Genomic DNA, 27,360 nt, shown 5'->3' on the forward strand with positions numbered 1-27,360 from the left:
TGCTGTGGTATTAAGTAAATAAGAGAATTAACTTGCAACAAAGTTGCACTCAGTTCAATCCAATAGCAGAAGGTACTACAATAATCCTCAGCATTTGCAAATTCATCCTTGAGATTAATGCAATAATCCAGTCTTCAAAAGTGCTTGTAAATATATCTTCACAAGGAAGTATGTACAGTACAGTCAAATAAACAAACATTAGTGGTGGTAGATAAATTGTACTTGAGTATACGAGATAATTATTTTTCTACCTAAAGGATCAGGTACAGTATATCAAAAGTAGGTCGTAGAGAGACCCTAGTCATGCAGTAAAATAATGATAACATTTTCAGACGTTGCTTAATTTTGACAAGGCTCACCTTTACAATCTGAATCTAAAACATACAAAAAACATATACTTGAGGTTGTCCTCTTTAAAAGAAAAAGCACTGCATATTTAGGTGGGTAAGCAATGCATACATTTCCCCACAAATAATTGAATTTTATACATTAAAGAGGGTATGAACTCTCTGTAAAGATATCTTTACATTTAACATGAGATTTGTTTTTGGTCTTCAATCTTTACTGTACATTATATAGAAAACTGATTCAAGTGACTGAAGTTTTATGCTGGTGACAGCTCTTACTTATGCAGACTAGCAATTCTACTTTTTCATGGTCACGTTTAAATATAATTATTCATAGATTGTCCTAACTCTTTTAAAAATGCTTAGCAAGATATGATATGAAACGTGCTGGACGCCCTTTACAATTTCTGTTTGGGCTTATTGCCATATTCTTCTTTCTTGTCACCCCACAGTGCAGGTTCCTGGGCAGGTGGAGAACCCTCATGCTGTCGCCATGTCACCCACTTCCATTCAGGCATCCTGGGAGGCGCCGGCCTATGCCAATGGCCCCATCCAGGGTTACAGATTGTTCTGGACAGAGACGTCCACTGACAAAGAACAGGTAAGTGTCACGAACAGTTCTTTCCGGACCCTATGCAGACGACACAGTCCAACGGAGTGGGGAAACACTAGGGAAACGTCATGCAGGAATACGGGGCTGAAGACAGGGGGGCGTGTCCAAGGTGCGCTGGTGCACGGGGGAGGTGTGGCCGAGGCGAACAATCCAAGAGAGTAGTCCTTTGGGAAAATCCAAAACACAAGGGTAAGTCCAAAACCAGAAGATCCATCAGAAGAAGGAATTAAAAAGCACGAAGGCCGGGTCGGAACCGGCGGACGGGGAACAGGAACGGGACCAGGCGCTTCCAGGTCCCGGACTCGCACGATATGGAAATCAGATGCAGAGCCCGGATGAGCGTCAGTGCCTGGCTTTTAAGGGGGAACGGGAATAGGGATCAGGTGCAAACAATGGGAGGGAACGAGGAAGAGCTTGAGCTCCCTTAAGAGGAGGGGTTAGCGATCGTGACAGTAAGTCCGGTTTCATTTCTCAAGTTTTCAAGAAGGCATTTCAGAGTGAGAGCTTTGAAATACTACCGTTGTTTAAAACAGAGAGCTCACGCTCCCTTTGGGGACCTGCTGTATGTGGACTGAAAAATCATCAGCCATCAGCCAATCAGCTGACGCATTAGGGTAGAAGTCAATTTCCTAATAAATACTATTTATTACGTTTAAAAAAAATGTTTTAGAATTACCACTAGTGGTCAAGTTGTATAATATAAAAATATGTAAAACCCATTCATGATATCAAATTAACATTAGTTTGTAAACTGAACTGCATTTTGCATACAGTATGTATATGTAGTACATATATACATTAGTTAATTTAATTTTTCTATCAAAAGAATATCTGATTTAATCTGTTGAATACATTATTTTTGAAAGGTAATAGTATTTCATTTGTAATACAATGATATAGATGCACACTTCAGAGACTTACAGTCATACAGCATGAGATAATTTGCTTAATGCTATCAATCTTAATTAAGTACATAATGATAGTACTCAGTAGATGTTATTTGTTCAATAGAGCTGACCCCATTGTGTTGTGTGTTTGAAAAAAAACATGATCCGGAACAAGGAGCATACTTACATTTTTACCTTCTGTAGCTTTCAGTGTATTGTATGTGATGATTAATTGTGGTAAGGTCACTGTGACTAGCAAAAGCACTCTTCACTTTATTGTTTCTGAAAAAGAAGATGCATAAAAATGTAGATTTAGTGTATGTAGTCAGACTGTAATTATACAGTATGTGTAGTGGTGCTTTTGTTTTCTTTTCTGATGCATTGAGAATATCTTTTCTTATACTTTAGACTGTATAATATATCCATATGCAAGAAACGATTAAATATATATATAAAAAGTGACTGATATTATATTCAAAATATATACTCAAAATTAAAACGATGCCTTAAAAATGATCTAAAATCTACAGTATGTTTATAAAATACTTTCTGACATGCCTATATATAGTACCTGCTGGGGTTCATGTGATGACATGAGTATTGTATTCTCATATCACTTTCAATATATTTTGCATTCAAATTCTTTAGCACCTTAATTTTTGAAGTTCATAGTAATCTCATGGCTTATAATTGCTGCTTCAATTCAAGAGAATAGTACTGGCCTCCAGAGTTTATTTGAAGATCCACTGTACCCCAGTCACATAGAATTTTACACTGATGAGTAAAGGAAAGTTCCCATGGTACCAAATTTTAAATGCTTCTCAGATTGAAGTTTAGAAAGAATATCAGGGATCAATGCATTTATATTTTAAACACTGTGGTTTAAAAATCAACTGTGATTACATAGACTCAGCTAATAACTGTGTGTTCTATTTTTTAGAACATTTCAGTTTTAATTTCATGTTCCAAAATACAGTATGCGGGGTCCTACCACACATCTTGAGCATTTAAACTCTGCTTTAAAAATACTGTATAATTTTGAGGCAGGATTTTAATCTTCATTGAATCAGTTCTTATGTTTGCATTAGAACATTTTCCTAATTAACTTTACCTGGGCTAGTTGAATTATTTTTGTGAAACAGAAAATATAGTGATACAGTATGTGTCACAGTGTAAACTGTGAATAAAATACTCCTTGAGCCGAATTTTCCATTGTAGGCAACATGTTTGGTGTGATAAGTTTGTCCACAGTGGGAGCTAAGATGTATATTATTGTTGTAGGATGACTTGAGTGCTACATAATTTGACACTTTAGTTGTTCCACAATTTCACAGCATGTAAAGCAAATCTAAAACAAAAATACAGTGCTCAAAATACACTACAGTAGGTAGTTATTGCAGATTGTGAGCTCAGAAGCAGTGCTAGGGTTACTTTGCATACCTCTCCTCACAAGGTTATTATCATTATCATCATTAATATTATATTAGTATTATTTTTGTTCTTCTGACTGCATCTTCTATGGCTGTAAAGAAATCATGTTCATGTTGAATTAATTTAATTTATACATGAATTATTTTTTATGAATTCAGATGGGGCACTATAAAGGCAGGTTTAATGCATAAAACCTTTAACTGAATTCAACAACAGATCTGTGAGATGATGTTTGCTGTAACATCACAGAGACTCTTCACATTACATGTCAATTTGTCTTTGATAGTAAGGCTTTTCCACTTATCCTTAGCAAAACCTTTTGAAGAACCAGCACGGGGTTCTGTTTAGCTAATGATGCTGGATTAATATGGTTCAATTCATGAGCTTTGATAAGAAATCTACAGTACAATGGTAAAATGTCAAGGGCTGTGTTCTGTGAGAATCCAGGGGAGTTTATTAAAAGGAAAGTGAGAAATGTGGAAGGGGAGTTCCCTTGGTAATGGCCCTCTGTCAAAACACGATGGAATAGTTTTATCAAGGGTTTTCAAATTCCCCAAGGGATTAGTAATGTTTGAATCTGACTGCTAGAAATACTGCAGAAGTTGTGGAACAGGTTAAAACAGGTCCTGAAAAAAAAATTAGCAGAGCGTATTAAAAGTAAGAACATAAAAGGATCCAGAATATTTTTTTTTCTTATTTTATAGATTAGTGGCTAAGCAATTCTAAATGAATAATTTAAATTAATGTATGGATTAGGCTAACACTAGGAATAAGTTTAGTACAATAGGATACCTTGGACATTACAGTGTTCCGGCTCTGAAGGATTCAATGCATTGACTTTATTTTAAGTTTCTAATGGTGTTCTCTCATTAATGTTGGAAGTAAAACATTATCATATTATACAGTGATACTGTATACTCTGTTTGGATCCATTATTGCTCCTGAATGTTCAAGTAATACTAAAAAGTTACTTTAGCAAATCCATGTTGATTATCCCACAGAATCATATTACCATACAGATGAGAACATAATTAATATGACAAGCAAGAGAAGGCCATTCAGTCCATCAGTCCATTGTTAATTGAACCAGGGATTATGTAAGGATTGAATGATGTCAGCTTCAAAATCATGGCTAGCAGGTTTGTTCCATGTTTGTCCCACAACCCAGCAATTTCCAATTGTGTCCTCTGCTTTATGTTTCACCATTAATTGTAAAGAACTTCTGCCTCTTCTCTGCTAATATGATTTAATATGCAACTACAGTATATCTTTGCTAAACCTGAAGCAAATACAAAAGCTAAAACACTTACATTAACAGATTCCCATCTTTGCATCTAGAACCCTTTATTTAAAATGTTGTTGTTCCTTTGCTGTTGTAGTAGAGAAAAGCCTTTATATTTTATTTACTGTAAGTCTCCATTGCAATATTTTCTCTCTCTTTCCCTTTCTCATGTCCTTTTTTACACATGCTTGCAGTTCATTATATGCCTCTTCTTTAACCGGTTCTTTTAAAATCACTTTCTACTTTCCTCCTTGTATTTTTCCTATGTGATGTGATTTTATTACACCATTTGGTTTGGTGTTCTGTAGTCTTGGATTTGCTCACTCTTGGTATGAATCTATTCTCTGTTTCAAGCACTTTTGCTGCCTAGTTCCTACTGCTGCCATAGTCTTTCTATTCCTTTACCTATCTTAACTTGTCTCGGTTTTTCATGGCCTGCTTTCTTAAAATGTAAAGACTTTGTATCATAATCTGTATAGTTCCAAATTAGATGTTAAAGTACTTTAGGGATGCAAAAAGGCACATCACAGATTTGTGTAGTTTTGAAGCAAGTTTATTGGGTCAAAAATCCATCTAGACTGTTGTGTACCGTCTTTTTCTTAAAAAGTAACTCAAATCCAAAGCCTATTTCTACAGGTATGTGCTTTTAGATACAACATGAACAGCTTCATGTGTTACACTAAATATAATATTAAGGTAAAAGAGTGGATTTCTTTGGACACTGCAAACATCGCAGAAGTTCATCTGTCAAGGATTCTTTGGCCTAACTACAGACCTGTCACTCCCAGAGGTACACGAGTGTGCTGCCTGTCTTCACTCTTTCAAACAAAAGAGCTAAATTTAATAAAATTGTACTTTACCGTGTTATGATTGCAGTTCCCTAATCATGTAATACTGTAGGCGTTCTGATGAATTGATTAAAGAAGCAATCATTAGAAGTCATTGAATAGTCTTTAGTTTTATTTTGAGCTGCTGATATCTCTGGTGATTTTTTCAGTAGATGTAAGGAAATTAAAATCTGCCATGACAACCACTCCCTTTATATGAATATCCCTTATTTATTTATGTAAGACTGCCTTACAGTTATTATCTGAATTTGGTGGTCAATTGCATGATCCTAACACTATGCCCTTTGAATTTGTCTGACCCATTTACTGTAGATAATGAGAAACTGTGATTCATCTTGGTTAAATTTGTGGTTCTTTTTGTTGTATAGTGCTAGACCTCTACCTCTTCTGTCTTTTCTTTCTGTTCAAAGCCCTCTGTATCCAGGACTGTGGTATTTGTCACAATTGCTATCTGTTATCTATTGCACTTCTCACTCTGTATCTCCCTTGGAGTTTGTCTTTGATTATACTCCCATTCAGTTCTGGTTTTTTTTATCTTTTCCCTAAGCTGATTCATAATAATTTTTTTTCAGATGTTTCTGAAACATCTCCAGTTGTTCAGCTTTGCATGCAACAGGCACTAATCCTGAGAAAACTACTGATGTGGTGCTTCTCTGTAAATTATTTCCAACATTTTTGAATTTTCTACTGTACATATGAGAAGAATGCTTTTATGCCAATGTTGTGTATCTTATCATGAACAACAATAAGAACTGGGTCTTCATCTGCCTTTTCTAGAAGCCAGTTTACTCTTTAGACAATGTCAGCCTCATTAGTCTTAGGGAGACAGCATACTGGTAATGTCTTAGGATCCATAAACTGTACATATTTCAGCTACTGTGTTCCTTTCAACAAAGTCTGCAACAATTACTGCTTTTGTTTCTCTTGTTTTTGGTGGTACTGGCACTGAATGAAGTTGATACAACATGAACAGTGATGAATGGTGTCTGAAAAACTGTATTTGTGTAGGTGGTATCGTAGGAGCCACTACCTTGTGCTTCCAAGTCTTGTCTGTTCACAGATCTTGGAGTGGAGCTTGTTTAGATGCATGGCACCTGTCAGCATAGGCTGTTGTATTTTACTCCATTGGATAAACTGGTACTAGATCCTCCCTGTAGGTTTCTCTATTGTTCTAAAGATTTGGGGTGCCCACTGTCATGACTATTAGATTTGTCATTTCCTCCTTCCTGTGCTTCAGGCCAGGAATGCTGAATACTCATTCAGTTCCTGTAGTTTTTACAGATATGGCATGGCTGTTTGGACTTTTCCAAGATGAATGTTCCACAAGTAGCAGATCACAGGTTAAGATCATTTGGTGGATATTTTATAGGAATTCCTTTATAGTATTTTCACTGGTACAAAGAAAGGAAGAAGATGAGAAACAATGCAGCTATTTTTCTATAGCTACATAAGTGCAATCAGTCAGCCTGCTTACAACTGACACCTAATCAGCTCTACCTGTTATAGCCTTCGAATTGGTCTTAATGACCCAAAAACTGTCTCACTTCTACATACTGGCCCTAAAGCACTAAAATACAAGCGGTGCACCTTTAGTCTTATACTGTTTGAAAAAAAAAATGGTAAATCAGCGACTTCAACAACAGCATTTCTATACCGAAAACAGAAAATGTTCTTTTTCCCTCTCCGGTAGCTGTTTGCTGTAAGTAATTTTGCTGGAAGGAAAGACAGGTGATATTGTGAGTGAGGTTTGGATAAGTATCTAGGCAAAAAGAAGTGTGTATCCAAGTCATGTCAGTTGTCTTTGATTTATTTTCCCTGCTTATGTTCTCAGTAGAATTAACTGTACTGCTAAAACGCTCATTAACGGGCCACAGTTTTTGCTAATCGCCCACAACTTATGCTTTGTTGATGGGAAAGCACGAGCAAAGCTGAAAGTGCTTGAAGCAGCATGCCTGCTAGACATTTTCCCTGATGTTTCATCTCTGTATAATTTAAATCTGTAAGGCATCTTTCTGAGTCCCAGGGTGGTATAAAAAGGTAATGAAGCCAAGTAATTATGGGAAAATGAGGAAAAATGTGTGCAGACAGTCTAGACTCTGGTGATTCCTTGAGACGGACTCCAGGGTATTTCTTGTATTTGTTTTTTTTTATTTCACAGCAGCAGATTCACATACAGTATGTTGGAACATAACATGTAGTTATGGAGTTTACCTTGTATCTGGAAATGAACAAAGTAAATTAATGCAACTACATTATTTGAAGTATTCCCTTCAAAAATTGACAGAAAAATGAGAAAATTAGTAACTCCAGAAGCTGGCAAACAATTTTATTGACAACAGTAAGAAACTCCAGGCTGGTATTGACTATAAAGCCTCTGAGTTGTCATTGCAATACAACAGGTTGCTGATTCCAATTTTTTATTATTTTTCATTGGAAAATCAAAACTAAATTGGCCGGTATGGTGGTGTGTATTGTGAATATGATTAGCTTGTATGTATACCTATGGATACATTAGATTATTCATACATCCATTTGTGACATGTTATCATAGTGTCAGGGGGAAAAGGTCATAGTATTTTATTCAAGACATAGCAGTTGATACCTGAATATAGAGTTATTATTACAAATAGTTAAAAAAAAAGCTTTTAATTTAAAGAAAAATCGAGGAAACAGTAAAAACATACAGTATATATTAACATATATCAATACATATGACTCTCATCAAGCTTGGGTCAGTTCAGCTGACAAGAAAAACAGCTACTCTCACAGAACAATGTCCTCATTGTATTCTCAATGTACAATGTAAAGAGTGCATTGACAGTTTGTTTCTGTGATGTTCTGATCTTTGTGGTCAAGAGTTCAGTTCACCATTTGTCACAGCATCACTTCAATATACCATATTAGAAATACACAAAAATAAATGCATTTGGGTATGCAATATTTAAGTAAGAAAATCATATTTCTTGTCTTGCCTGAAAAAAATATATACAGTAAGGGGCACTTGAAGAATACAGCTTAATCCCACCAGCGTGTTAAATTACTGCAGACTGCAACATTGACTGACACACGTGGGATGGTTTGTTCTTATTTAAGCCACTGCACCTCACTCATAAACACTGGACTGGGCCACATTCTCTTTCTTATAGAATTATTTTTCCTTTCCTTTAAATCCATTATATTTTCTTTTCTCCATTCATACATAGTTTTCATGCCTGACACCATTTTAAAAGCTGATGCCCTCTAAAGGATGGAACAGCACTTACAAGAACATTAATGACCTATTTCTCAGTTAAGATGTAGTATATTTAGCAAATTGACCCTCCTAAGAGTAACTACTAGCTTTAGGCACAAGTAATTAACTACCACTAGATTAAATTAGAATCATCTGCCCAGTCAATCAAAATTATGCACCTTCGTGCTGAATGTATTTTCAGTAGTGTACTGTACATCAGTAAATTATTTTTCTTTGAACAATGCCATTCTCTATTATGTTGTTTTAACAGTATTTTATTTATTTATTTTTCTTTTCAGCACATTATTTTCTGTGCAACAAAAGTGTAAGCCTTTTTTTATTAAAAATGTGTCATTGAGAATTGTTCTCAATTGACTTATCTAGTTGAAAGATTATTATTGTCATTTCTGACAGGCATTGCCAAGATCTTTCTTTTAATAGAATGTAATTTGGATTATGCAGTCTTTTCTTGTACTGTATGTTTCAAACCTATGTCTATGACATTTTAAATGTGTGATTTATATCCCATTCCTTTTGTGAAAGGAGCAGAAAGTACTAGGATATTTAGATACTGTAGGATTTAGATGAACTGAATGGATTCCATTCATTGGTAACTTTTCAAATGCTTATTAATTTTTTGACATTAAAGCAACTGTGCCGGAACAAGTGACTTTAGGACTTCACACACATTTCTGGTGCTGTATAGAAATGATTCATGGTTTCTTTCTCTTTCAGAGTGTGGATGTGAGTGGGAAAAGCTTCAAGCTGGAGGGGCTGAAGAAGTTCACAGAATACACTATACGTATACTGGCTTACAATCTTTATGGGCCTGGCACAGCCACAGAGGATCTGACAGTGGCCACACTTTCCGATGGTAAATGTGTTTATTAATTGCATTTTTAACATGTTCAGTTCTGTAATGTTTGATTTCTTTTATGAAAATAACCATCAGCATCATGTCCATCGAAATCTACTGTATCAGATGTTGTGCTCTTTTTCTTAGTGTCTGGATGTCCATGTCTACTGTATGATACAGTAAATTCAATGCAAGTTTTCTTCGTATAAAATTGTCTTGGAGCTCTGAAGTCATCCTTGTGTGACACACCTAAGACTAGTTAGCATTTTTTAAGTGTTTTCTTCATATATACTTCGCTTGGAGATATAAATCATTCTTTACAGATTTGACTAAGAACGTTCTTCATTTTTAGAGTTTCAGAATTAAATTTGTGCCCCACATGCTCACACACATAGTACACTGAGCTTCAGGAGAAACTTAGGGCTATGTTCATTCATGCATGTGTTAAGAAAAATAAAATGTATGTATTTTGGATATCATTTATACAGTATGTTTGTTGTGTTGTTTTGATTATTCAGTCATGCATGACTGTCTGTGATTCACTTGAGTTAATTTGACTGTTGCATACGTGCTAAATCACTTTATTAATTTGATTAAACAGTTCATTATATTTATCAGGCATAACTGATTTGAACTTGAACTTGAACTTGAACTTGAACTTTATTGCCATATGTAACCGGTACTGGTACAATGGAATTCTTACTTACAGAAAGTCTCTCGATTATAAAACAAGTGTAAAAAACAAAACAAAGTGCAAACAGTGCATCAAGACAATGTACAAACAAACAATAGACAATGTGCAAGTAAACATGCAGACAGTTTGGTGGTTTAACCTGTTGATTGTCAAACCTGGTGAAAATCCCGCAGAGTAACGAATAGGTCCTCTTTATCCAGAGAACACCTGGATGCTGGCCTTACACCTCAGGTGACTTCAATAGGATCTAAGTCTTTTTGATCAATCAAGATTCTGTGTAGACCACTCTGATGTACACTAACAAGAATGGCACAGATGTGCAGAAAGATGTATTAATAGCTGTATACAGTAGATCAGTCAATGTTCAATGTCCAAGTATGGTGGTCTGGATAGGAATGTCTAGTTGCACGAGAGTCCTGAGATCTTACTTACTGTTCTTCATGTGGGTTCATCCTGACATGAAAACATTTAATCAGAACAATATACAACTTCATGTTGCTCATGTAACAACACATTTCTTACAAGATGAGAACATGTCAATTCAACCATGGAGGACCGACTCACCAGAACTGAGCCCCGTTGAACATTTGAACTAAGACAACAAGTGATATCTAGGGCTTAGGGATCAGTACACAGGTACATGATTGTTTAGACAGAATACTACAAAACAACATCTGCAAAACAGTGTACAACATTTATTTCTTCCAGTGGTGGCCTGTACACATGCATTCTACTAAACTGTTATTTTCACTCTCAAGCCCCTGTTGATGAACCCTGCTGATGACCAATGTTACTCAACATTTACTTTATGTCTGTTCAGTACAGTACCAGTGCATCTTCTTTAAAAACAATGTTTCAATTTGTGAATTTGTTGCACTTACAGTACTGTATATATTCTAGCATTCTTTTATTATCATGATCTGAAAAACATTTTCTTGGAATGTACCAGTTACTCCAAATTACAGGTGAAGTGGATTTAATGATTTTTAAGGTGAATGGATATTGTGATCAAATACAATTTATTTCCCAGAAGAGAAATAAAAACTCTGACAGAAACTTATTATCACGTTACACATTTGTGTCCTCAAATGAAACAGAAATCTTATTTTTTCTAAAATACTGCTAAGTTGTGCTAGGCTGAGTGGAGTAGGAGCTTGTGCTTTGGGGTAGAATATCTTTATTTACAGTTCCAAGCTGCAGATCCCCTGGAGCCTTTTCCTCCTAATTCAATTAGTCCTTCAGAAAAAGAAGCTCCAAGGGGAATATGGCAGGCATTACCCATTCTGTTCACTGCCTTTTATGAACTTGTCTGGTGTTGATCATATACTAAGCTACAAAGAGAACTTTCTGTTCTTTCCCTGCAGTGGGACCAGAACTGACAAGATTTGGACAATTAGAATTCCAGTGCTGCATTTCTGCATTAATTTTACAGTATACAGTATATGTTGTGTGACCCCCACAGCACACTGCGTTCTACTTGTAGCTTCTAATGTTTATATGATTGTTTGTGATAGAAGATCTGCTCCAAACTAAAAAAGAATGTATTTTTTTCAACTGATTTCTTTGCTTTCTTTGCTGAAAATTATTTGCTTTAGGTTGATCTAAAAATATATATGCCTGTTAATGATTATGAAGTTTTAAAAAAATGCAATCACCTTTGAAATTATAATATAGACCTCTCTGCATGCCTCCAACTGTGGCACTGACACAAGACAGGCTTTAACACAATCTTTCATGGATTAGGAATAATTAAACTTCCTTAGCTACCCAAAATAATAAAAATATGAAGGAAATGAAGCAAAAATGTGTTTCAGATGGATAATATGCCATCTGGATAGATACAGCTCACTAAAAAAAAACAGGAGCTGTGGAACTATGGTTTTGGAACCCCAAAATAAAAAAAATGTTGTCATTAATAAAGCTGAACATACAGTAGGCAGTATGAAGTAATGTTTCCCTGCTTTTGCATTTCAGATGTACAATAAGTTTGTTTTCGATATGTGTGGAACGGAGTTCTGCATTATGATGAATGTATTCTGCACTGCTGCTTGTACTGTATATACTGTACTGTAGATTTTGCATTTGCCAGAGTTAAGAGTGTCTGCTGTTTGTGTTTGGAATTTCAGTCAATCTCACAGTCATTTTACAAATCTGTCAGTTGAACAATGGATATAGAAGGTGATAAAATGTGCCTTGGAGAATTTTAGTTGCAGTCAGAATGTTGTGACTCATGATAATTTGTATGAATTTATTTAAAACTTTGCACAAGCAAACTTAAACACCTAAAACACCTAAAAGCAAAAATGTATGAAAAACAGGATGAGGTAGGGAGTTGTGAACTAGCAAAATAAACGTTTCAACTCGTTCCGGCACATGCAAATAACCTGAATTGCACATCTCCGGCAAACTACAGCTTGAATCAATTGCATTCAATTCATGTTTTTGTCTGCCAGTGCAAGGGATTTATGCATCCACACACATCACAACAGCCATGTTCACTAGCATTGCCTGTGAGCTTGTACACTCCAATTTGCATTCCATTGGCTTGAAAACTGTGGCTGTGCCTGCTCTCCGCTCACTTCTCACTTCTCACTTCTGTTTTTTGCATCCCTCCCTTCTGATCAATCAACAGCAGTCTGTACTTCTCAGAGTCGCTCACTCCGGGGTGCCACAATGAGCCTTACATCTTTCCTGCAGTATGGCTGAAAGACTCTGTTATTCTGTGTATTGTCTCTTTCCATTACCTTTGGTGTGGGCTAAGAGGCCAAAGGAATTTATTGGCTGTCTGCTTCCATTAACTGTGGTTTACTGAATGTCTCAAACGGACTGTGAGATCTGCCTTTTTCATTTCCCTGCTTAATTAAGGCCCCTTGTGTTCAGTAATGAAATTGTGTGCTCTGACTCCGTACCGCACTCCTCTCAGTGCTAATTTATGACCTTTGCCTTTAGTGTTCTTGATTCATACCACAGCTTCCTCTGTAAACACATACAACAGTTAGCTTCATTGCAGCTGTCCACAATGGTTTCTCCATGCATTTTGGAATTTACAGAACACGTGGAGAAATTTGTATGTTTATATTTGATATATGTTGACAAATTTACAGCGTTTTTTCCTGTCAGTATGTTTAGATGGCAAAAGGGGCAGTAGCTCTAATAATAAAGAAAGCATGTACAGTACAGGTTCATCATGGAGAGGTCATGGTCAACTGTTACTGAAGTTACCATATGAGACTGTAACTTCATGTTTTATATAGGTTGCATATATCGGATTGTATCATTTGAACATCCTCAGGTGTTCGGATTTAGCACATTTCAAATTTGATCAGGATGCTGCACACTTCCTGCTTAACCTGGATTTGGATGTAAAGTTCAAGTATCAATGTCAGTGTAAAGGCATTTCTTGTAGAGGTTACAATAAAGACACGTGGCTTAATGGTGAAACAAACAAAGAAAATGAGAAAATAAAAAAAATACAGACTGATGTATACAACAATTAAGACTGATGTTTAATATCAGTTTGCTTTCTGTGTGCAGCGTGACATGCTGATGGTCTCATTCTTATTTGTACTTTGCTTTCACCTTTCCAAGAATCTTCATAAACATGTACAGTATGTGCTGGATATCATACTCTTGGATAGGGCTAGCAAGTAAAGTATAATTCTTCACCTTACATGATGGTTGATTATTTATACAAACAAAATTAGTGTTTTCACTTTGCTATAAAACTATTGTGACAGTTCACTGTCAGGTTCTCTTAATGCTCTTATTCTATGTTCTCTTTCAGTACCAAGTGCACCCCCTCAGAACATCACATTAGAGGTTGTCAACTCAAGAGTAAGTAAAGAAATTCAGTGCTTTATGAACACATACATAAAATCCCTCTCTTATGTTTATGTGTGCTAAACGTTTGATAAGTTTTCTGTTATTTGTATGAGAAAGGTGTTAAAGAGAAAAAAGTTTTGGTTTACCAAAACCAGATGCAAAGCCAGAAATATGAGAGCTGGTGATGGAACCAGAGCCCCTTTACTGTACCTTTAACCATTTACTGTACAATCATGGAAAGCAGAAATCTGTTTTAAACAATGTTCTTTATACTAGAGATGATCTGAAAGAAGCAGCGCATACCTGTAGGTCCTCCCTGTCTTTCTCACCAGTGGAGTGACAGAGGAGGTAGTTGAGGCCATTTTGGTTGGATGAATCTCCTGCTAACCGGCTGGAAAGAAGAAACAGGAGATGGCACAAATCATAAGAAAAAGACAACCAGAGAGCTGGCAAAAATATGACAGTGACTGCACTGTACTGTAAAGGCTGTTTTTGAGAAGCAGAACAAGCATAGTGCCAACTAAAGCCAAACATGTTTCTGAAAGCTGGTATTTTGAGTTCAGCTGTAACCATCCAAGTGTTCAGTTTTTTCTTAATATTAAAATGCAAGATTGTTTCCAATGTATAAGAGATGTACGCAATGTGTCAGTTCAGATAATACTCAGGATCCAGGAGAAAACCACAATGACAACAGTTGTGATTATGACTATAATTTTTATAATATGAATATAACGTGAAAATTCATTCTAAAATATACACAAATCACAAAGCTGTAAGAAAGCAATAAGGGAAATTTTATTTGGTTCTGTGGAAAACTATAAAACATATCTATATATTTCATAGGGAATATGAAAAACACCCAGAAAAAGACAAAAAAAAACCTCATATCTGTTTAGTAAACAGGATGCTTTGGATGCAGAATGTATTTCTTTACCAACTGGAAACTTGTGATTTGTGTGGTTCTCTTACAAGATACAGGTTAAAAATGAATATATATAGTGTATATGTACATATTTATTTGTGTAAGTCACATTCTGGAACTGTAAGAAAGCCACAGGTAACAGAGAAATTAAGTGGGTACTTATCATCGCTTTTCAATCGCTGAAGAGTTGTGTTTAAATGCACTTTAAAACAAATCTTCCTCAAGCTCCATTACGTTAGTCTAACAAAGATTGATTTATTATAACCATAAAGTTAGTTTTCTGTTCGAGAATCTTGCTGGGGTCTTTCGGCAGTTTAATTTCTAGGATCTTGTCATTCTGAATGGTGGATGTTCTCTTCAACAGCTGTATAGTGTACAGAATTGAATTATTTTGAAAATGAGAGTGGTTTTGTTCATTTTTTAAATATAAGAGATAAACTTACATTTCTGTTTTGAAGAGAATGAACATACAAAATAGATTTTCTAATTTGTTTTTCCATCTGAGTGTTAAGCTGGAATATTGGAGAGCATGCAGTTCTCTTTGTAGTAGTAAATATGAAGGGTGGTACTATGGTGCAGTGATTAGCATTGCTGGGACCTGGACTCATTTCCTGGGGTGCTATCTGCATGGAGTGTGTACTGTATGTTCTCCCAGTGTTTGCATGGGATTTCTTGGGGTACTCCAGTTTCTTCCTACAGTTCAAAAACATACTGTTAGATTAATTGGCTTCTGGGATACAGTTTATGGCCCTGGTGTGAACATGTGCATGTTTGTGCCAGTGATGTCCCACCCACGGTGTATCCTGCCTTACACCTGTTGCTCACTAGGATAGGCTCTGGCTACCTGTTGACTCTGTATTGAATAAAGAGGTTAGAAAATGGATGAAGGGAATATGACCTAACCTCTACAGGCAGACTTATCATATTCTATTAAAATTGTCATGTTAAACTAAGGCCAGATACTGTATATTTCAGCAAGCATAAGAACAAATTTACAAATATCTTTCAGCGAGTATAAGAACATTTTTATTATTTTTTTTAGTGTGAAGAACAATTGATAAAAAACAATATTATCTTGGAATCTGTTTCTGCTGTTCCATATTCCACATTGTTGCACTTATATTCCAAAAAATGCTTGTAAAATGAAATATAACTTGACCAAATACCAAAAGTATTTTTGCTTTTATTGAGTTAATAATTGTTGCATTTATTTATTGTCATTACGATATGAGTCAAACATCTTTGTAAAGCACTGATTGTTGGAACAAGCTTACTCTAGTCTGCTACGATTATAAATTATCTTCTTACAACATTTTGACCATATCGAAAGAAAGTCATATACAGTATACTGTATCAGACTATTCAGCTGTACACAGAGGCAAGTTTATAGTTTAACATAAATTTATTAGATACTCACTGAAACTGTGCACATGTGGAAATAATTTGGATACAGGCTGATGTAAATGTTATTAGGGGTATTTATATTAGAAATAATGTGTTTGAACATACTGTAAAGCTTTAATTACTGCTGAGTTCTTAATAGGCACACTGCCCACGAGATATGATATACTGTAAATAGCTTTATGTTTAATTTACTTGGAAAAAAATATATCAAGACTTTAATTAGATTTTTCTGTGGCACAGAATATTGTAACATGCTTGTACATTGTCTTTGGTTCATTGTTTCCTAACATGAACAATTTGAAGAGAGCACTTGACCCGATATATCCTTCATTGTGTACTTATGAAAATGTGGCAGAGGAAAAAATCAGTTCAGTATTTTTGATTCGGCAGTCTGAGTATACTCAATGTGGAATATTAGCATCTACTACAGGAATGGTTGATGAAAGTTCATTCTATAGCAGGCTCAGACGTTTCAGAACAACTGACAGACCGAAGGTGGCTTGAGAGGTCGAAACACATTAAAAACTCATGAGGACTCAAGATGTACAGAGAAGGAGGCTTTATCCCAACTGATACAGTACACAGACTGCTACTACCATCTTAAAACATACTGTAACTTCGAGCAGCTCAGTGATACACCCTTACTGTATATACACCAAACACACTAATTGAAACCCATATGAGAATGTGTGTTACAATTAACCAATTATGTAATTTGTGTTTGCCCCAAAATAACTATAATACTGTATTATCTTTAAGGCCCTAATTGGTACTCTTTAGTGGCAGGATAAATGTAATTGAGTCCTTAATGGCCAGGTCTGCCACACAACTGTTTCATTATTGTGGCATTGGAGTTTCATATGGCTCTGTGTGAGATCGGACTCTTGGAATATATTGGAAAATATTTAGTTTCCTTTTGGGGATCAAGTCTTTTAAAATCATTGGCAGGTTATGACCCCCAATGCATGCAGTCTTCAGTGACGTGTCATAGGATTAAAAATGAGACTTATGTTTGTTTGTGATAAGTGAGTTTATTTAATTATTTCTATCCTTTTTGCTAGCCCTAAATAAATTTTGGCCTATCTGGTCCAGATTACTGCCAAGGGTCTTACGTTTTTTTGTGATCAAAATTTTACACTTTTTTCTAAATGTACAGTATATAAGTATTAGTTAGATATTTGTTTTAGAATATTGGTTACCATGCAGGAAAATCAGATACTGTATGTTTACTTTGGTATCAGTCTGTATGTTCGTTAAAGGAGTATCCTACTCTGAATTTAACTGAATCTCTTTAATGAATAGAACTGAATCTTCAAAAGAGAAGGCTACTGTCACGGATGTCGGAAGGGCAAGCCGTGGAACGATAAGGAGAGCAGTAAAGACCCAGTGCGTAGCGAAAAGGGGGCAACATGGGGGTTAGCCCAGGCTCAGGGGGTCAGACGATGTCGGAAAGAAACCTCAGGCCACAGACAGGAGCGACCTGGTGCTAGGCAGGTCTCAGGACATCCGTACCCTCAATGCTGAGCAGAGCAGACACAGGAAATAAATAGGTTACACAACAAGACACACCAGAAAGAACTAGGAACTAGGAACAGGACAGAAGTAGAGCGCCCTCTAGGTGTACTGGGCATGACAGCAACAAGGGGACTTACTGTAATTCAAGTATTCAAAATCCTTTGAATGGACAAATTAAACTCTTTAGTCTTTTTTCAAAATGTCAATCCTATATGGCTGTAAGAGTCTGAAACAAGCTACCCTGTCATATTTCAAAGCTGATACAATTTCTTATTTTTTTCAAGAAACAGCTAGATTTGTTCCTCAGGTCATTTAAACTCAAGAAGCCAAATAAGCTACAGTAGATGGGTCAAATTGGCACTGCTTATTTGCAGACTTTCGTATGCTTTAAAGACAAAATAATTTTGTAGAAATTAAGCATAAACCTTGTATAAATCCTATTTTTTTTACTTATGGTAGATTGTGTTTACAATTAATGACACAGTGTTTGTTTTTAAATTAACAAATAGTTGCAATCAGCATTACTTTATAGAATACAGTAGGTTCAATTACTATTTGCAAATGCTTAAAGAAGAAAATGATTTTTTCAGTGACTGCACAGCAGCTACATTTCTCTTTAATCAGATAAAGAAGGACTTTTGTCCAAAATGTCCTCAAAAAAATATTTTTATTTACAGTATGCAAACCTTGTGTACAACATCAATAAAAAAAAATCTTTTTATCAGTATTAATGATTTGTAATAAAATGACATTATGTGCATATTAGGATACTCCTGCAGGTAACACTCCAGGTCCAGAATGGTACCCATGACCCAAGACCCACAAGGCACCAATACTAAGCTCTGCACCACCATGCCACCCCTGCAGCTCCCATTCAGTGTTATAATAAGGATGTTAAATATAGATGTAAATAAGATAATTTGATTGCTGCTCCATGGGAGAAAATTAAATAAAAGAACCTGGCTGAACCTTTTCTGAGATAACCTTACACTGGCTATCTGTAATGCTTTCCAGTCTTACAGCCTTACAGTATGTAAGATTGCTCATGGTCAAATGCATTCTGGCAAACACCCCTTCGCTGCAGGTGTCGGGCATGTGGAATTTGAGCAATCAAGACAGACTGCCCAACTTTTTTTTAGTGGATGATTGCACTGGGCTAGTGGAACCAGCAGGGAGAGCCGAGTATGCAAATCAACCTGCAGTCCCACTTAGTGGCATTCCAGACAAACAGGTCAAAAGCCTGCTTAGGAAAAGGCTGCTGTGAAGCAAAAGGGCCTGCAGCCACAATCTCTTCGGGTGCTGTGACATTTGATTAAAGATGAGGCTTCTGTGTGAACCTTCCTAAACCAATTCAGTCCTCAACTGATAATTTTGCTTAGCAGGGCACTTGCTTCAGGCACCACATCTCTCAAGCACTGCATCAGTTTCAGCCAGCATTGATTTTATTATGACTTCAACACTGTTTATGAAAGCTGTCAATCTGAAAAAGAGATTGCAAGTTTGCAGGAAATTTAACTAGTGTATTGTATCCCTCAGCATAGTTGTGTTTCAGGGGGAATGTAATTTATTTGTTTGCATTTGTAGGACTTTAACCCTGCTATGAACTCTGTCCTTAAACCAGATTTTTGAATACATGCATTGTTTTGATATATTTTTGAACATTCATATTCCCACTTGTATATTCATTCTGTATGTATAACAGTGATGGTTTTTATAGATGACACTCTTTTGCCCCAGACCAAAGGTGAAGTATTGTTTTTTTTGTTTTGTACTGTAATCAACAGTGAAATATTTTGCTAGATCAGCATGCATCAATACCATTTGATGATTCTCAACTAATCAGTAGAACTTAGTAGTTGTGTACACTACCTTATTACTGATATTACCATTTTCACATTATTCACATTCTACATTAAAGTGTATTTATTTAAGGCAGAACAGAACATTGGTGAAGTGTTGTGGAGTGTGACCATATACTGTAGTACCTTGTGTTTTACGGTATGGTTATTTATAATTCGTTTGGTTTTGAAAAGGTCTGAAGGTTTGAAGCTGTTAATCATTCAAAAAGGGATCAGTAGATGGGTTTTTTATTTCAAGGATCTTTGGATCTTTCATCTCTCTTTGGTTTAAATCCACATAAGCCCAGCTTGATGTCTTGAGTGAGCTGGTTTCTTCAAGATAACCTTCTCTGAGGTTTGGATGCACTATTGAATAGTATACACACTGTATATTAATAATGAAATGAGTTTAATTGAATAGCTCTTGCTTTTACCAGCTAAATGGTCTTATAAATTTGGCCTTGTCTCAATTTTCATTGCAAGGAAAATATACAGTAGAAACTGCATGGAAACAGAAAACAAACTACTGTAAATTGAATAATAAATCAAAATAATTAAGTTATCCTAAGAATTACTGTTAATTGTAACAGGATGCTCCTAGCATTTCTGTTTTACTTTTATTTAATTTGGGTTGGTTGCTTATTTATGGGTTGCAGTATATGATACACTATATTGTGTGCAGTTTTTATCTACTATTTAGAAATAAAATGGAAAGGCTTAGACATTATTAAGAAACACCAGTTGTTATGTAGTATATTCTTTGAATTAATTCAATTTCATTACTAGAACTGTTCTCACTTGTAATTGATATAATTAATCCTCTGAACAGAAATGTATTGGAAGCCCGTTTCCGCCAGGGAGTAAAAAAAAACGCGCTATGGTATCTCGCAATTGCGACTTTATATCTCAGAATTGCGACTTCGAAATAGCCCACATTTCATTGTGTGTGCAGTGAGGCATGAACTAGGGTGGGAGCGGCGAGGGCACAAGCCCTAGAACCCGAATCCGTTACAACAACAAAAGGACAGACAATGAAATGTGGGCTATTTCGAAGTCGCAAATGTGAGATAAAACGTCGCAATTGCGAGATATAAAGTCGGAATTCTGAGTTTCTAAGTCGGGTTTCTGAGATATAAAGTCGAAATTGCGGGATATAAAGTTGGAATTCTGAGATTCTAAGTCGCAATTACGAGATACCATACCACGTTTTTTTTACTCCCTGGCGGAAACGGGCTTCCGTAGATATGAGCTACAGTACATTCCTTGTGAAGAATTAAACAGTTCAAGGAACACACTGAAAACAATATATTTTTTTAACTGTACCAGAACATAAACACTGATATTTCAATAGCTAGAAAATACAAGGTTGTAAGCTACAGACACATTCCCGCAATTTTACAAAATGTGTTTACATTTTCCTTTTGTTTTTTAGTGGGTAACTATAATGCAATACAGTTATTTTCTCTTACATCATAAAAAGTACGCCTAGAATTAAATAAAATGGATTTTAATGTCAACAGAAGAAATTTAATATGTAACGTGAGTTATACGTCTCTTTTATTATTTCCCTTTTTTGCAGAAGTGAAAAAAAAATTAGCTAGCATGAAAAATCCAAATGCATTTCTGCAACTTGTTTGGAATATAAAGGGTCATGCATTTTTTGTGATACTGTACATGTATAATGTTCTCTATTATAAGGAAAGCAGGTGTACGTGTAATAGTGTCCATCTATCAACTAGGCAATTCTGATCACACTGCACTGTCTGTTGTCTCCTCCTTTGGGAGCTGCTTGCTGGGCTGTTATAACACTGTTACAATAATACTGTACATCTAGACAGGGGGATCTTGTGGAGTCAGTAAGTGGTGGCACAACCTTGTGAAACATCTGTAATTTTATATTATCCCAAACGTATAAAAATAACAACAACATAGAAAGAAAGAGACATGGTGAGCCCATAGGAAGCAGGGTCCCAGTTCAGTGTCAGCACTTCAGCAGAGCTGAGCGATAAAGATTGGCATGAAGCAGCATTCCCAAGTGGGAGGGTTTACTGCAACTTTATTTCTTCCCCCCTGTGCCCGGAATTCACCTTGTATCAGTGCTATTTAATTTCCAACCTAGAACCGGGGGGCCCTTTGAAGTAAATTTATCCTGAAACGAGATTAAGCCTAAGACCCACGCAATCACTTTGTGGGGTTTATTTTTTATTTCATTTTCTCAGGCCTTGGAATGCCTTGGGACCACAGCTTGCACAGTTCGGTGAAATGAAATAAAAATAATTGAATCTTAACAGCATAGGTAAGGGGTTGGGGGGGTGGGGGACAAAACAGGGCTCCACACAAACGCATGCACACAAATCCCCCATGAGCTGTGCTCTTCAGCTGGCTGAACCTTTCTCATTGTGTGGGCGGGCTATTGTATGATGGGGAAAAGAAATACAGACTGAAGAAATGGACAAGAATAGGGCCCCATCACCAAGACGTGCATCCGTTCTTAAAATCAGATTCTCTTCTTGCTCTATGTCTGTAAATCATCGTAGCACTGCTCCTGTCAATAATCTCCTTCTCAGACTTTCACTGAACCGACCGGTCGCGTACATTTTCTCTCAATGCCAGGATCTTATCCGAAAAGTTTTACAGAGACAGCTTTTTTCAAAAACCTACAGCATTTAAAATAAAGAGCTCCTTAAGAATGGCAGTATAGACTTTTTGTATAGCTGCACAGTCACATATACAGTAGGTAGTAATCTACAAAAAGGGGTCGGATTGCCTCTTTCACGACAATGACACATTAATTTACACTTCTCACCTTTATTGTAATATAGTAATTGAAAGACAATTTAGATTTTTAGACTAGAATGATGCCTTAAGCTAACCATCATTTTCTAAATATATGTATACAGTATGTATAGTTCAGTTTACATTATTTGTCATACAGTATGCATAAGTACAATGGAATGCTTATTGACATGTATGCTCCAATACATTACAAAGACACTAAGGAAACACCAAAACATAAACACAGCAACAGCAACAAAGTTAAATAACATACAATTTAAATATAAGTCAGCACAAGCAGTGTGCAAAAAATGTGTGATTGAGTTTTTATTTGGAAACTGTATAGTATGTACAGTATATGTATAAAAACTGTACCTTCTTCCTGCTCCTGTCAATAATCTCCTTCTTAGACTTTCACTGAACCAACTGGTCGCATACATTTTCTCTCAATGCCAGGATCTTATCCAAAAAGTTTTACAGAGACAGCTTTTTTTCAAAAAAGTCTCATATACTGTAAACTTTCAAAATGTCCAATAATCAATTCTTATTGAGATGTGCTCTCATTTGAGAAGTATATATTGATATCAAATACTTTTGTTTTACTTAGAGCTTTTTTAGTTTATACTTACTTTTATTGTCATTTTTTTCATTATTTTTCCCCTCTTGGTTTTGGTTTTTAAATTACTGTACATCCTCACAGGACAGGACTGAAAACCAACTTGCGTGGGGTCATGGAGATTTGTTTTATGTTAAGTACCTATTCCTTTGTGACTAACTCTTTCTGCATAAATGTACTGTATACTGTAAAATCAGCACTTATAAAATATCTGTTTTCCAGTATTATTTTAGAAAGCTGGCAGAAAGAAGTAATGAGATGAGACTAACCAATTGTAATGAAAACGTATCTGCCACAGAAGCATTTGGTTTGTTCAATTTAAAAGAGAAAATTGAAACAGAGTTCCCAGTTATTAAAACAACAAAACCAGTGTGTGAGTTTTATGAGATACGTATAGGCTTTACATAAAACTTTTTTTTTTGCTTAGAAAGAGAATTTGTGCTTCAGTATCACTCGTGGAACAGGACTTGTTTCTGATGTTACTATGGAAACTCCCACCAGGGAGATTCAGCAGTGGGGTCATTATAAAATGAAATCACCAAAGCAAAAGAGACCGTATAAATAATAAATGTTTTTTTGAGACCTAAGATAAAGAGTTGTGTGCATTCCAGTGCTTGTTTGTTAAATAGGGCTAGATATATAGTGTTGAAGAAGATTAATGCATTCTGTGAGCTTAAAATATTAATATCTTGACCATCTATAATTATGCATTAGTCAAAAAGTATATGTATTTTATTGCAATTATGTTGCAATATGCAAATAAAGTAATATTTTGCAATGCAATTGTGTTATCAGTCTTTAGATGGGAAATTGAACGTAATTGATTAGAAACATAGAAATTAAACTTGTTAGTACAGAGCCAGATTGGAACTCTATTCCAAGATGCCTAGATTTACACCAGAGGGAGTAGGATGAAATTTTGTTGTGCTGGCTCTGTGGCCTGTCAGGTCAGAATAATTAATTTCCAGCACATCACAGTTACAAAGCAGTGTTAGACCTACTGTACCAACAGACAGAACACTAGGCATTATCTCCTCCCTAATTGTATTTTCCAGAAAATGTAAGGATTATTATTTGTAATTTCCTGGACACAATAAGTAAAATTAATGGGGGTGGCTAGTAAATATTGATTTAGAGTGGTTACTATCTCAACATTGAACATACTCCTCTATACATGGAATATGTGGAGTTTACTGCTTCTCGTTCAATGAATCCTTGAGTGTTTTATATTATCTCATTTACCACCAAAGACATTCCTGTGAAGGGACAGACTGCTGCCATTTACGCCATTAGCTCATAAAACATTGGAGGCAAGAACATGTGTCTGTCCAGTTAAATGAAAGTGACATTCAGATATGGGATATTTGGACAAGGAAGCCTGAAGAGGAATTTAGTCTACCACTTGAATGAGCTGCACTACCCATTTGCATGTATTCTCCAATAATAAAAAAAACACTCATGTCTAGAAACATGAAACTCATGAAACAACTTGATTTAGGTAAATAAATGCATTTGTTGTGGGTTGTAGGCCGCACAATTCCTGGAAACAATGAGCGAAAACTGGAAACACTGCTGTTGTAGTTTAACTTCAGCTGCTTTCTTCACTAATATAATAACCTTTTGTTTTAATGTAAAGAGGAAACACAAATAATGCAAGCTAGTCATTTAACCTAATACTTTTGTCACTCTGTAACCACGAATTTCCCAGCTAGGCATGTGGTCTGAAATCCTACAAAAAAATACAGAAGCCAGGGCACTTGGCAGTACATGTTAACAGAGCTTGTCTGCAGCTGGTAACCATGTTCTGGCAGGAGCTGAAGATGAGCTGATTTGTGTGCCTGGTGAAGCAACAGAAGAAAATCAAGATCTCAGAAGTGCTTCAGAACAATAAAAGAAACATGGGCCATATTCCATTATTTGTGTTTGCTGTAGATATCTGTGCATTCCCTTTGAAACCTCCTAGGAGCCAACAATTCTGGCTGTCCATAGCATAGTAAGTGTGGATTCAAAAACTAAAAATACTACTGTATCAGCCAAATAATGTGGAGAACACATTAGGAGTAATTAACAAAAGAGTTTTAGTGATAACAGTGTGAACAAAGCAATAAGATTAAAGTATCATGTGGTTTAAAACTCTTTAGTTTTTATGCACTGTATATAGAATGAGAGACTTTCAAAAGGTACTGACAGATATTTGGTAACTACTGAGTCTGTTCAAGTATATTTAAACATACTGTACAACACACCCCTGAAGATAGGGGGGTTTGAAATCATATACTGTATAATTTATGGTAAAAGCCTATATTTAAGTATCATATTGCAAATCCCCCTCACAAACCAGGAAAAAAAATCACATCAAAGAAAGGCGAATGTCCACAAATTACAGAGATTAACCGTATTTAATAAATTGCATATTCAGACAGAGTATACAGTACGTTAGGGCATCATCAGGGTCTGCACCCTCAATCTTGAAACACGCAGGCCAGTACCATGGGAGAGGAAGACAAGCCCTGAGTCTGGTTTTTTTCCCAGTCTGAGCTGTGACACTCTTTAGCTTCTCCAGGGATGGCTTTGGTCCCACCAGACATCAGATTTGAAGGTTTTTTTATTTTTAAAAGAGTAGAGTGTTCAGGCATTGCACCCTTTTCACTGTTTTGCGGTATTTCTTTTTCGAAGCTTCTTATTAATAATAAATATGAAATTTATTTGAACATTTTTGATGTGGGATCCAAACTCTATATTCAAAGGATTTGCTATGTTGGCGGGTTTTCTATTTGATTAGTTTCTGCATAATCTGTGTTCCAGGGCATGGAATATCTTTTATTTACACGTATAACCACTTCATAACTCTTGTCCAGTACTTTCAAATGCCACCAATGTTTGCATAATAGTATTATGTAAATATTACAAATTGTTTTAGCTGAGTCAATAAAAATGTAGACTAATAGTCTTGTATCAGATCACATCACATCATATCATAACAAATTCGTAGTCCTTTGAAATAAAATAATTTATATACTTTATATTTTATTATTTGTTTATTATTTATTATCCTTTATATTTATATTAAGATCTTACCTGTAGAATTGTGAGCCCTACTAATGTCCAGTATGAGTTTGACATTAACAAATATGTTAAATCATTGCTAAGAGACAGAGCTACAGTAATTTATGCAGATATATAAAATAATGGCTGGATTTACTTGGAGTTTAGAAACTCATGTTTCAGTTTAATGTGAATGTGATGTTGCATGCACATGCCAGGTATATTTTAAATGTCATATTTGGTGTAAATAATTGACTAAAAATCACAGGCTATGTGTAAGAATGAAAGTTATTCCAAATGTTCATGAGATATCAGCAATAAAGTCTCCTTAATGACACAAAACACCTTTTTATTCCTCACTGAACTACTATGTACTATGAGTGGTGGTACAAAGGACCAGGATAGATAGATAATACTTTATTAATCCCGTAAGGAAATTGATGATAGATGGTGCTAAGATACTATAGTTGACTCTCATCATTTACTGTACATTTGGTTGTAGCCAAAGCTGCTACAGTATAATGCGAAATTACTTGTACATACGCATGGAAAAAAATAGAAAAGATTGAATAAGGAGTAATAAATGCTCCTTTTCTCCTACACAGTATGTATATTTCATGTGAACAATCAGCTGTTCCTGATTAGCTACAGTACAAACAGTACATTCTTCTACATGTACTGTATTACATCTTTGGTTAGCCATAGTCTCCGTTAGAAGGGCTGACAGACATACAGTATATGCCTCTCACATTTTAGTAACAAGGAGGCTGTTTCAATTTATAATGAAAAGTTGCATCTAAAGAGGATTGACAAAAATCCATTGACACGACTCCAGAAAACAGAAGAATACTGAGAGTCAGCTGAGACTATAAGAGACACATATGAGAGAATGCAATTGCACAGTGATGATTTTGTTGTTCTTAGGAACTTGAACCTGCAAAATTTGAAATTTCTTTCTGTCAACAAAAAATTAATTTCATAGTCAATGATCTTTGCTTCTTTGAACAAATCTCACGACCATTCTTTCCAATAATCCTCAGACGTAATCACTAAAAGCCTTTCCAACCTATTTGATTTAAAACTCTTAGTTCATGTGGATGTTTTCACATTCTGAAGTGCACCTCATCTTTGGTTTGAATGTGCTGATTGACGTCTCAACCAGAGGGCTGGAGAAGTGCCTCTCCTGCAGCTCTGCTCAGGTCACTAACAGATATTGTTCTTTTCAAGGCCAAA

General features: G+C 35.7%; 1 protein-coding gene across 2 annotated transcripts in view; it reads left to right on the plus strand.

The window, feature by feature from the left end:
• The window catches only part of dcc (DCC netrin 1 receptor), a 377,917-nt gene that overhangs the window by 272,668 nt on the left and 77,889 nt on the right, over positions 1-27,360 (plus strand). For both annotated transcript variants that reach the window (XM_088630328.1, XM_088630329.1), the window contains exons 10-12: positions 800-948; positions 9,376-9,514; positions 13,975-14,024. In XM_088630328.1, the coding sequence (XP_088486454.1) occupies positions 800-948; positions 9,376-9,514; positions 13,975-14,024 (338 nt within the window). The remainder of the gene's footprint in view (positions 1-799; positions 949-9,375; positions 9,515-13,974; positions 14,025-27,360) is intronic.

Source organism: Lepisosteus platostomus, chromosome 4 (assembly GCF_059453375.1).
Source record: "Lepisosteus platostomus isolate fLepPlt1 chromosome 4, fLepPlt1.hap1, whole genome shotgun sequence".
In the NCBI taxonomy this organism is placed as follows: Eukaryota; Metazoa; Chordata; class Actinopteri; order Semionotiformes; family Lepisosteidae; genus Lepisosteus; species Lepisosteus platostomus.